This window comes from Pteropus alecto, unplaced genomic scaffold (assembly GCF_000325575.1).
Source record: "Pteropus alecto unplaced genomic scaffold, ASM32557v1 scaffold164, whole genome shotgun sequence".
Lineage (NCBI taxonomy): Eukaryota > Metazoa > Chordata > Mammalia > Chiroptera > Pteropodidae > Pteropus > Pteropus alecto.
Genome location: NW_006439568.1, coordinates 22,338,474 through 22,351,287, shown reverse-complemented (window position 1 = coordinate 22,351,287; position 12,814 = coordinate 22,338,474). Strand labels below are relative to the sequence as shown.

At 36.3% G+C, this 12,814-nt stretch overlaps 1 protein-coding gene and 1 pseudogene across 1 annotated transcript in view; one reads left to right on the top strand and one right to left on the bottom strand.

The window, feature by feature from the left end:
* VPS13B (vacuolar protein sorting 13 homolog B) overlaps window positions 1–12,814 on the top strand; it is a gene marked incomplete at its 3' end in the record, with an annotated part of 647,903 nt that overhangs the window by 598,068 nt on the left and 37,021 nt on the right. Inside the window, exons 41-43 of the mRNA XM_025050073.1 lie at window positions 3,615–3,796; window positions 5,403–5,752; window positions 10,934–11,095. Coding sequence (XP_024905841.1) covers window positions 3,615–3,796; window positions 5,403–5,752; window positions 10,934–11,095 — 694 coding nt within the window. The remainder of the gene's footprint in view (window positions 1–3,614; window positions 3,797–5,402; window positions 5,753–10,933; window positions 11,096–12,814) is intronic.
* On the bottom strand, window positions 3,837–3,954 carry LOC112483635 (annotated as a pseudogene).

Below are 12,814 nucleotides of genomic sequence, written 5' to 3'. Positions count from 1 at the left end.
ACACTTTTTTATAGTCAGATAGAAAGGAGTCCTTTATGTGAGGGCCCTTTTAAGCCTGTTTTTTAATCCACAGATTACAACCCATTAGTGGGTTATGAAATCAATTGAGCAGGTTGCAGTCAAAATTTTTTAATTAAATAGAAAACAGAAGTGTGAAAAGGACAGATATTGTATAATTACACTTATGTGAGATATCAAGAAGAGTCAAATTTATAGAGACAAAGTAGAATGGTGTTTGCCAGGGATTGAGGAAGAGGGGAATGGGGAATTATTGTTTAATGGGTATGGAGTTTCATTTTGGGAAGATAGAAAAATTCTAGGGATGGATTGCATTGCTACTTGCACAATGGTGTGAATGTACCTAATGTCACTGAACTGTGTAGTTTAAATGATTAAAATAGTAATTTTTATGTTATGTTTATTTTACTACACTTTAAAAAATATCAGAATGTGTTGTATTTTCAGTAAACCTCCTATTCCCTCCTCCATTTTAATGTGTACTAGGTTACAAATAAAAATGTATTTCTTATTTTGGGTTATAGCTAAAACATTTTTTAAATGACAGTTCTAAGAGGTAGTGAGAACATGGTGCCACAGGCTCGTACATCCTCCCTTGTCTTCTCTCAACCACACATTACTCTCCCAGGATGGACGGAGCAGTGTTTTTGCAGTAGCCAGGAGAGAGTTCAGGTGAACCAGTGTTTGAGAGACAATGCCACACTGAGATGAATGTCAGTGTGATATTGTGAGATCTCTCTTAGGAGCTAAAGGTGATCAACCACCAACAGTTAATGTTAAATTGAGGAACCAGTATGGTCCCCTGTTTGCCTGCCAGAAAAGAAGGGGTGGGTTTTTTCTATTATAGAGTGCTAGACATTATGCTAAGCATTTTGTATGCAGTTATTTCATTTAATACTTAAAACGTGGGTCCAATTACTATACTCACTTTACAAATGAGAAAACTGAGATTTATCCAGATGAAATAACTTGCCCAAGGTTACAAATATAAGTGATAGTAGTGTAAGCATTTTCATCTAAGTTCTCTCCCTTCGGTCATTCTCTTCTTAATCTCGATGCTATTATTATGCTATATTATAAAGCTCTTATTCCCACAGAGGGGTCCAGAGAAAAGCTCGAGCCTTCATCAGTGGAGTCAGATCATTGATGGGTACCTGCAGTGCTAAAGAGGTTCACCCTGGGTGATGTCCGAGGGTGAATCTTAGAAGATTATGCCTGAGTCCCCACAGTGCCTCTGGATCAGACAGGATCTGGGCTTACTAAAACACTCGTTTAAAGAATTGACACCCCTCTATAGGTCACCTAGGAGAGCTGATAAGTAACCCTTTGGCTACAATGAAGGTATGAATATGTAAAACTCCTGCCATACTTTCCACCGTTTAGAATATTTCCACTGTTCTAAAATTTGAGTTTCCATTAGGAACATATTGATATTTGAACTAACTACTTAAGTAGAACTAACTAGGATCTTGAATTCTATGTTTTATTATTTGGGTGATCTTCTGGGAGCCATTTCTACTTCCTTCTCTGTTTCTGATTATTACATATCTCATAAGTTAAATTTTTCTTTTTGATATCTGTGTCAGATCAAGGTTAGTGTACTGAACTTTGTAAGAAAATTACACAAATGCAGCTGTTATAAGTGTGCCTAGCAGGGTCATTACTCTCATATTTATGACAATTAAGGTCTTTTACACTTAGATCTTTGTGATACTTTTGTAAAAGGTAGACATGTATATGCTGTTTATATAATATATAATGATCAAATTCAGTATCAAAAAACTATAATTTTATTGATTCAGAATATAGTTAAAGAATATTTAGATTATACCATATTAATTTTGTGTTTAAGAAACTTTAATTTTGATATGACTCAAATTTTCAAATAAAAGTCTAAATTTTTAAATATAGATTAACCTAGGAACCATTTTAGTCGAGATTTCAAGATTATATGAGATAGTACTGAACATTAGAGTATGTTAATTAAGAGTTACTGTGTGTACCTAAAATATCTCTTTTAACCATTGATTTGTGAATTTAATTTCAGAAAAGTAAATAATTAGTTTGTTATAAATAAAGATTGTGTGTGGCACATACTCATAATGTTTTAGCAACTTTTTTCAACATGTTATGGTATCTGCTACCCTCGAGTGTGAAAAATTGTAGTTGGCAAGAAAAAATGCCTCAGATAAACCTCACATTATGTACTCACTGTTTCTCATAGATCTCTTGCCTGAATAGAAAGTTAAGAATACACTTGGCTGCTTTTTGCACGTAGCATTTATTCAATAACACAGGACCCCAGAGTTTGTGTTTTATTTGTGTGCAATAGAGATTTACTAACACTGCAGTAAATACCACCATGTAACTGTAAATCCTTGAAGTTAAACACTCAGTAAGCATGTTGGAATGCTCTCAGCTTTATTTTCACCAGGCTTTTCACAGTCTCTTTCAAAACTCAGGTGAAGATTCACACTGAAAATTTCACATTTTACCCCACAGCGTTCTGCGTTTCTCGTACATTTCCACACTGGGAGCACTTTGACTTTCCTGTTCCTGAGAGGTGGTTCTGTTTCATAATGTTTCTAAGTGTCCACGTATTTCATATCACCAGTTAGACTATGAGTTCTTTGAAAACCAAGGATTTATTTCTTTAGTTTTTCCTATCGTAGTTCTCCGTAAGATACTGTAAATCATAGTATTTCTTCTCTAGGCTCCACATGCATTTGGGAGTCAGGCTACCATAAATGCAGGCAGATTTTAGATTTGGAAAGAAGATGGAAGGTGGTAAGGGGGAATAGGGCGGCATCAATTTAGTATTCATAATTACCAGGACGCACCTTGCTCCACCCCCCATCCCCGCTCTCGTGCCTCTGCTAGCACTGAGGCGAGGCCCCTAGGCAGTATGTTTCCCATGCACACCAGCAGCCACCGTGTACAATCAATCATCTTCCCTCCTACAGCTGCCTTCATTATTCCTTTTCATCAGATTTTACTTGTATAAAATGGTGTTAAGAGGATGGAAGTGAAGAGACGACCGATGCAGTGTAATTATCCATGGCACCTCAGTTCTTCTGGACATGGTCATAACTTTTATGGCACAGTATCCATTGCATTGAACTAGGTGTTCAATAAAGAGTGTTGACTAATTCATATGGCAATGTGGATGTGAATAATCTGGAGAGGTAAAAAAAAAAAAAAAGTGAAACATTTATGGTGACACTGAAAGTATTGGTTTTTTTGAATACCAGAGTCATACTCTGAATTCTGTTGATTTTAAACTAATATAAGAACAAATTTTCTGTAAATTATGAGAGATAAGGATGGAAGAAAACAGGATGGCAGGTAAGTCAGCATGGTCTGGGGTTTGAGGAATGCTTTGAAACTTTTCTGCTAATAACTTAAGGAATAATCAACATGAACTTAATTTTAAAAAACAGCTAGTGTATGTGAGTAAATACAAAAGATTTGATGATAGCATGTTGACTATAGGATTATAAGTGCAAGCTTAAAAAACCCTCATAGAAAGACATTTCACTTATATGATATTGGGAAATGTAGGTTATTGAACTTCTTTCATTACTTATTTCCCATAGCTCTGCAAGTGAATCTGGTTCTCAAAGCACTTGTGACCAGCTTGTAACTCCAACAGCCCTGGCTGCCTGTACCAGAGTCGACTCCTGTTTTACTCCATGGTTTGTCCCATCTCTTTGCATTTCCTTCCAATTTGCCCACCTGGAGTTCCATCTTTGTCATCACCTGGATCAACTAGGCACAGGTAGGTACTCTTTTTTATTTTCTTTCTTTTTTTTTTTTTACGCCCACAGCACCTGGTCTTCCTAGGTGTCTCCCATCCAAGTACTAACCAAGTCCGACCCTGCTTAGCTTCCGAGATCAGCCGGGATCAGGCGTGTTCAGGGTAGCATGGCCGTAGGGCACAGGTACTCTTTACTTTAGCATCAGAATAACAATATTCACTTAATACTTACTTTTTGTCTTGAGTGTTCTGGAGACACAATTCATCAATTTTTACCCAGATAATTTATTTTCAGGAAGTAAAAAGGCTTGCAGGGATTGCCAGTCTGTGTACTACAATGTTAGCAACGATTCAGAATGCTGTGATTGCTAATCACTTCTTCCCCACAGTTTCTTCTCTGCTGACCACCACTCACATGGCAGTGGGTATTTTTAGAAGTGGTATTCATTTCACCTAACAGAGAGCACTGGCAAAGTTATTCTGAAGTTGATTTCATATCACAGATATACCCCTTACTTTTAAACTATCTTATGGACCTATTACACATGTTACCAACTATATTGAACTGACATGATTTTGCATGCTACCTAACGAGACTTTTCAAGGAAGTTACAAAAATTGCAGGTTTTACTTTATTCCAATTATGATCGTTTTGAAAGAGGTACATCTGGTTTTGTTCTACATCCTGAGCTATTACATTAATGGCAAATGGATTCTAAAAGTACTTGATATTACTCGAATTCAAAAACGTGAATACCTTCTACAGAAGATGGGAAAATTCTTCAATAATTTAAAGGACAAGTATTTTTACAAGTTGGTAGAAGATTAAATTTTCCCACACCCCCAAAAGTGGCCTTTTATAAGTTTGCTAATGTTACATGAATAATTATTTCTTAAAGTCTATACCAAACCTTTTCTAGTTAATACATTTTGATTCAGGTATAGGTTTTCAACCTACATGTAATGGAAAATGGAAAAAAGCAGATTAAAACAAAATACAGCTGCTGTTAAACATCTTGCCTTTTCAGCAAAAATGGAGTTTAACCTGATTTTTTTAACTCTCTGTGACTCATGTTTTTGTTTTTGAGATTTGCTTGATAGATACAGAACACTTCTAAAAAGCTCTCCTTAACATTGGGAATGCAGTCTGCAGTAATGCAATGGCTGTGTGTAGAGCCAGAGGGGTGATAGAGTAATTGGGGGGATCATTTCATAAACTATATAAATGTCTAAGCAAAGCAATGTACTGTATACTTGAAACTAAGAATAAAATAAAATAAAATGCTTTGAAAAGAAGAGAGAAAAGAAAACTCTCCTTAGATATTTACCTCCTTTTCATTTTATTTGTCCTCTATGATCAGATTTTGTCTGTGAAAGTGAATGTAACCTTTGGACAATATATACTATATATATTTAAGAGACCTGCTGATGGAACAAGCCAGTTTTATTTGCAAATACGAAATGATAATTCAAATATTGTAATATCTTCAAGAAAATGTTAACATTTATTAAACAGTAAATACAGAATTTACTAATCAAAAAGTGAATAATTTAAATGTTACCTTTTTATTTCCATAAAACATTGACTCATCTCAGTTGCTGTTTTTCTTGTTTGTTTTCCCAACAGCTCCACCGCGATACCTACAGCCATTTGTTTCTGATAAAAATGTGCCGTCTGAACTAGAATACATGATCATTTCCTTCAAAGAACCACACATGTATCTTCGACAGTGGAACAATAGTTCTGTCTGTCAGGAGATCCAGTTCTCAGCTCAAGCAGACTGTAAACTTCTAGAGTGCAGAAATGTTACAATGCAAAGCATGGTGAAACCTTTCGGCATCTTTGGGCAGATTGCGGTTTCCAGCGATGCCGTAGAAAAGCTACTTGACTGCACCATCATAGTTGATTCTATATTTGTAAACTTTGGGCAACACGCAGTTCATTCTCTAAACACCGCAATACAAGCTTGGCAACAGGTATGCTCATTCTAGAAGTTTGTCCACATGTGACTTTTTCACTAGGCACTCTGTGTTATCACTTCTAGCATAAACCAAAATGTGAGAGAATGAAGAATTTGATGGGCACCATAATATTTGGGGCCTTCTCTGTTTTGGCAAAGTGACACATGTTATTTTTAAAAACTTTAGAGAATATGGGTTCTCTACACATGCATCAGAGATCATGCCCACATTTTTGTGACTAATGTACCACATCTGTGTGGAAAGTAACATATTCCCAGAAATTTTTTCCAAGTATTCTGGCTTTAGTTTGCCAAAGCTTCAACTTAGCTATGTATCAAATCGTCTAAGCATCCATTGCAGAAATGAAGAACCTGTGTGAGCCTTTCTGATAATAAGCGTTCCATCTTTTCGAAGAAAAAAGCAGTGAGAAGAAATATGTGAGCACAAGATAGCCTTAGTCTTTCTTCTACTGTCATGCTGCCATTTTGAATCCCTGAAAAGCACTTGATAATGGACTTTCTTAATCAGTTAAAGATTCTTGATGGATAATTTTTCACTTTTATCTCTTGTCAGAAGTTAGTCACATTGAAAAAGGGATGAAGTATAAGTCTGTGCTGAATAGCATATTTAAAATAGGGAACCTGTCCGAATCTACTAGCAAGAAAATAATTTAACAAAATGTTTGAATGATAATGTGCTCAGCGATTTAGAACAAATCACTTCTGCTTCCCTTACTGATTTTCAGTATAATACTGTATTTCAGTATAATACTGTGTTGCTGTTTAAGCTGAGGCATTTCCCCTCATGCATTTGGGCGGAGCTGGCTCCGCAAGAGTAACGGTGCTTCCTCCTGCACTGACCCCACACAGGGACAGGAGCAGTGAGGGGGGAGGGGATCGAGTTCTCTAACTTAAGAATTTTTATGGGAATAAACTTTTCTTTATATGCATGAAGACCTATACAAGACTAAGGAATTAATTACCTAACATGGCACTACAATAGCAAAGGGAAAGAAGATAACACATCTGTTTTATATTTTAAAATTCTTTTTTAAGGGCATTCCATGGTTTTCTCGTTGCAGAAGACATGCGTAAAATAAGAGCTAGTGTGATCTAAATCTTTGCAGCTGGTTCGAATAGTGATGTGAAAAAAACCTCCATGGCTCCAATTTCTGTTTTTTGTCATATTTTGAACAATGCATTTAATAAAAAACAAACCTAGAAAATATAAAAGAGTCATTGATAGAGCATTTAAACTCAGGATATTTTCGTCTTGGTATCAGGGCCATTGTAAGAGGACTCATGTGTAGCAACTACTGCAAAATGGCCTTCAGAAATATCAGTTTCCTCCCAGGGTAAAAATATTCTCTTCGACACAGCTATACATATAAATACAATATAGTGCATAAATATTTAAATGTTTTAAACCACATCAGAGTGTGAATGACTGGCTAAAATAGTGCCTTGAAGGAATATTCTGAGTTTTTTTTTTTTTTAAATGGAATTGTATATTTGATTAAGTGGAGCCATATGTCACATAGCATATTGCTGACAGGTACATTCTATGAATAGTTGGTTCTGATTTATACAGGGATTTGGCAATGTTAACATGAGCCGCAGGAGGATATACTTCTGTAATTGTTGCTGTAATTTTCTTGTTTCCTCCCATGTCAGGGGTGCTTGCCACCAAGTTTTAATGCGGTAGGCATCTAACCCTATGTATTCTTAAGTAAATACAAAAATGTACTACTTTGAAATTATAGGACATTTGACATTGAAATGGGCTTGTAAAGGGTTATTAAGTTCATTGTGCTTAAAATATTCTGAATGTGGTTTGTCCCCTTTAGAGGGAAAGCTTGCTTTCCCAAGCTTGGATAATATTGTGTGTATCATGCTCGTATACAGTATAATTGTTGGCAATGAGAAATATGAATTTAATAAGCAGGATAAGTTATTTGAGTTCTCCACATACTTTTTATCGAATTCATATCTGAGACAAGTCATTTATATCCAGTGTATGTGGACCAGACAGATGAAGCATGAAATAATTTGACCTTTCACCTTAGGTCACAAGTTCAAGATTAACAGAAGCCTTCATCAGTGTCTGATTTCTCTGGCTGTAGATTTTTTTTCTTTTTGTGAATGATTAATGTTTTGTGAAACCAGATTACGGACCTAAAATGCCACTTGCAGTTTGCTTTTTATTTTTATGTCATATTCTTACATTTGGACAAAATAGCATTGAAAGGACATTTTTACTTAAAAATCAAGGTTATGCCTATAGATATGTCTTATCTTACACTGAAATGATATCTGTTTAATTGCAAATGCCTGTACAACACTCTAGCACAAGTTTCAAATGTAAATAAGCCAACTTTTAATTACAAATCTCAGTGAACATTCTGAATTTTGGCCTATATGATGCCATATAAAATGTGTACAATCTTTTTTATAATATACCAGAATTTAAAACATTCCAAGAAATGCTTAAACTTATTACAGTTATAATGAACTCCACAGACAAAGGAGCAGTAGAGAAACCGTTCCCTGAGGACTCTGAGTATTCCTTAGAAAAATGTAAACAACCCCCTTGTGTTCTTTCATTTACATTTTTTCCTAAAACTCTCATCATTTATTAAAGGTCAGTTTGTAGAGATGAAGAAAGTAATATGACTTTTTCTCTATTCAAGCTCCATCTGGTAACTTAACCTTTGTGTTACCAGCAGAGTGATCCCAATTCATTATGAAAACTGAATTTCAATTTCAGAATATCTAAGTGGGAGTTTAGAATCATATCCCCTTCTTCATGTTTGCCATTAATAGAGCTTTGGACCTAATGGAGAGAAAAGTGTTTACAAGGAGAGCAGTTAGTGTTGATTATAAAATGCTAAATGGAAAAATCATCAAAACTAATTATACACTGTGACTCCAGTTTGATTAAAGGTTTGCAAACCTTTAAGTGTATAAGATATAGAAAGTAGGATCAGATACGATAGACTAGACTAGGAACAGGCAGGACACTGAAGAGAAAAATTACTGGAAGAAAAGTCACCAAAATGTTAATAGCAGTTATCACCAGGTGTAAAATTAGAGACTTAAAAAAAAAAAAAAAGAATCTATACTTTCTATGTTTTCTAGTTTTTCTTCTGTGATCATTTATTACATTTATAATTTTAAAAAATTAAGCTTACATATTTGTTTTGCAAGTATTTATTGAGTACATATGTGTCAGGCATTATGCTGGGTACTGGAGATAAAGCCCTTACTCAGCATGGAATCTAATGATGGAGACAATATTGAACCCGTAATCATACAGATAATTACTTAGTCCCAGTAGGGATAAGTGCTGTGAAGGTGAAATATAGAGTATTTTGTGAGCATAAATAGGAGGGTCCTGGTTGGGAGAAGATCTCAGAAGGCTACTCTGAGGAGGTAGCCTGAAAACAGGAACCTGAAGACTGACTAGAAAGAAGTTAGTGAAGCAAAGAGGAAAAGAGGCATAAGCAGAGGAAAGGCACTGAGGCAGGAAGGAATTTGACAGGTTGGATGAATTGAGAGGGACCAGTATATATTGGAGGATCTGAAGAGAGCTGACAAAGCTGGGGTGTAGTGAGAAAATGAAGAGAGCCTCAAGATACAGCAGGGGCCAGGACATCTAAGACCCACTGGCAGTCAAGTTTTTAAATCATAGCTCATGACTGAAAGGCATAGCAGAGAGTATTATGGTAGACAACAGATAATCATTAACTGAAATTGCTTTGGTCTTATTTAGCCAGACTCTTCATGACTAGTCTGACTGTCCAGCAAGGTTCTGCTCCATGAGAATGAAGAAGTTTAGTGAGAATAGATGGATGATAGCGCGAGGGCTTAGAAGTCCTCCAGGGTATCTGGAAGAATGAGGTATTTCGGGGCCTCTTCACTAACTGCAGCCACAGACCACTGCCCACCCACTTTCGGGGCCTTCTGGGTTACTAGGAATGAGTTCTACCTCCTAAGATAACTGTTCTGGATAAGGTTCTAGGTAGGGTTTTGGTCTAGGCTGGATTCAAGTGCATTCATTCATTGACTTCTAGGCTTCAGTTCCCATTATTACTTAAATCACTCATGCTCATGATCGATATATTCTCTTTTACTCTCACACTCCTCAGTAAAATGGCAAGCGACAAAGTGTGGCATTGTGACTTTATTTACATCCACAGCCAGGAAACAGAAGCTAACTGGAGAAGCATCAGTTACATATTACCTCCAATAGTGTACAAATTGATTGGCTAATTAAGATTTTTTTCTTTCATTCTCAAGTGGATCATTTATTTAGCTATTTTCATTTACCAAAAGTACGTATATTGTATATTAGGCTGTAGTCTAACTAGAGTGATAAGAAAGTAAGAACAGAAATGCTCTATTATTTTGCCAGTGTTTTGTTATAATAGCAACCAATTGGAGACACCATTGAGGAGGCATCAACAATGGGCCATATTACTAATTTGTTGAGCCTTAACAGATTAATGGAAGCCATTAGCTGATTGAAGACTCTTAGCCGAAAAAGACACCAACAACTGTTTTTCAAGAAACATTACTTTTGAAAACTACAACTTGCCTTATTACCCTCATTCTGGAGTTGATCTTTTTTATGTGTTCAACCTCTTAACAGAGGAAAAGTTATGGTTTTATTTACCTCTCCCTGAGCAGATTTACACACACACACACACACAGCCCCCACCCCTTAAAGGATCTGGGAATATATTACCTAAAAGATCCTTACTTTCTGTAGGGTACAAACTGTGGCTTTGTAATTGGTCTTGATTGTTGAGTTTAGAAGGCCAGGAACATGGTAATTCTAGCCTCCAGTGTTCTGCTTAAAACGTGCACTGCCACTGCGCAGTACCGCACTCTTTGTAGCATGTTAATTCATTTTAAAATGTTAAAAGTTTGAGGGATCTCATTGTTCTTTTACTCTTCTGTGTCTATAATTTATTTTGCAGGAGCATAAATCGAAACATATTTTTGGAACATTTAAGATCTCTTTAAGGTATTTTTTGTGCTTATCCTGGAAGTATAGAATACTTTGTGTACCAGAGCTAATGACAGCAGATCTTTTAGTGTTTCTGTGTTCTAACAATCGCCACTGGGCAGACAGCTGCCAAACATCTTGCAATTAATCTGATTCATGTTGGCTTTCCGATTCTTTTTCTTTCAGAACAAATGCCCTGAGGTAGAGGAGTTGGTCTTCAGCCATTTTGTGATCTGTAATGACACACAGGAGACACTGCGGTTTGGCCAGGTGGATACTGATGAAAATATTCTGCTGGCGAGTCTCCATAGTCACCAGTACAGCTGGCGCTCTCACAAATCCCCACAGGTATTTAAGAAACAGCCTTACAAACACAGCAATTGTTAAGGTTCTGCATTTGTATGCCTGTGTCCAGTTATTTTCCCTTTTAAGTCTCCCAAGGAACCACACGGTGTAGCTACATCTGACAAAAACCCAGAAATGTTTAGAGATGGAAGTACAGAGTACTCATGCTTCTCTTGGAGTGGGACATTCTCCTGGTTAGCATGGCCGCTGTTGAGGCAGCGTGGTGTGGTGATTACGAGATTGGACTCTAGAGCCAAAGTGTGTAGGTTTGGGTCCTGGTTCTGGGTAGCCTTGCTTTACTTTCCTGCTTCAGTTTTCTCATATGTAAAATGAGAATAATAATAGTTTCATAGGGTTGTGAGGACTAAATAATAAATAAGTTAATATATATGAAGAACAGTGCTTGATAAGCATTGTAAGCATTATGTGCTGGGTATTATTATTCATTTGTTTATTCTTATTTTTACTGTGTGCCAGGCATTTATTAGGCACTGGGAATTCAAAGATAGTCCTTGCCCTCCAAGGACGGCTCATAATCTGTGCTGAAGTGAGCACAATGACAAAATATGCCCAAGGGAGCAGTGAGAAAAAACATACCAAAGGATGTCTGTTTTCCAAGTAGTGTGATTCCATTTTCCTGTCACTTTAGATGGGAATAATTAGAGGGACGTGCCCTGCAGGGATAATATGAGGAAGAATTAAATGCAAAGATGTGGTCTTAAATGAGTAAAAGAAATCCTAGGAAGTACTCTCAAGAATAATGTATTTCTAAAACTCTGGGTAATAAGGAAACTACTGTCTGCTTGTGATTAAAAGAAAGTCATAAGATTAGAGAACAAGTTTTCCCATCTGGGACCAGCTTCTATAGTCCAGCTTCAGAATATGTTATACCCTCAGGCTCCCTCTTGCTGCTTTTTTTTTTTTCCAGTAGCTAGGTTCTGATTTCTTACTTGCTTTTTCATTACATTGCCACACTATTAGCATAAAATTTGGAAAAGCAGATACAGTGCAGTTCTTCTTATTTAAGTATATTCATTTAATTCTAGTTAATTTGACATTAAAACTGCTTTCATAACAGTTCTTACAAATATTTTTCATATGATATGATATTTTCATATGATATATTTTTAGAGTGAATGACATGCCTGTAAATTTCAAATTTTTCTCTTGAGAAATTTCCATGTTAGAGAGTTTTCAAGTCATTTGGTTGTTTGTCTCATAAAAAATTAAAGGGTGGCTTATTTATTTCAAAATTAAGATTTTTTTGTTATTTTTTTTTATTAATTGCAAAAGTGAGAACATATAGATATAGTGACCAAATTAAAAAATGACCACCTATAAGTCTAACCACCCAGAGACAACACGGGTTAATATTAGTTGTATAGCCTTTTAGATTTTTGAAAGATCTCCATGGTAATTGCATTCCCAGCAATGTACTAGTAGTGGCAGGAAAGAAGCCTCAGAATATACAGCGATGGGTAATCCTACACTGCTGTACCTGTAGCCGTTCCCCCCATTCACACAGAATAAGCAGCAGGCCTTAGCCAATAGAAAGCAAAGCAGAGGAAGCTTACTGCCCCTCACAGTCATTTAAGATGCGTAGACTACCATGGCCCTCAATGATTTTCAAGATTCCCTGGACACTGGAGTCAGGATGAGCAGGGTGATCGTAAGAACAACTGGCTCAGGGGTGTGGAGGAACAGTGAGTCGTCTTCATGTCA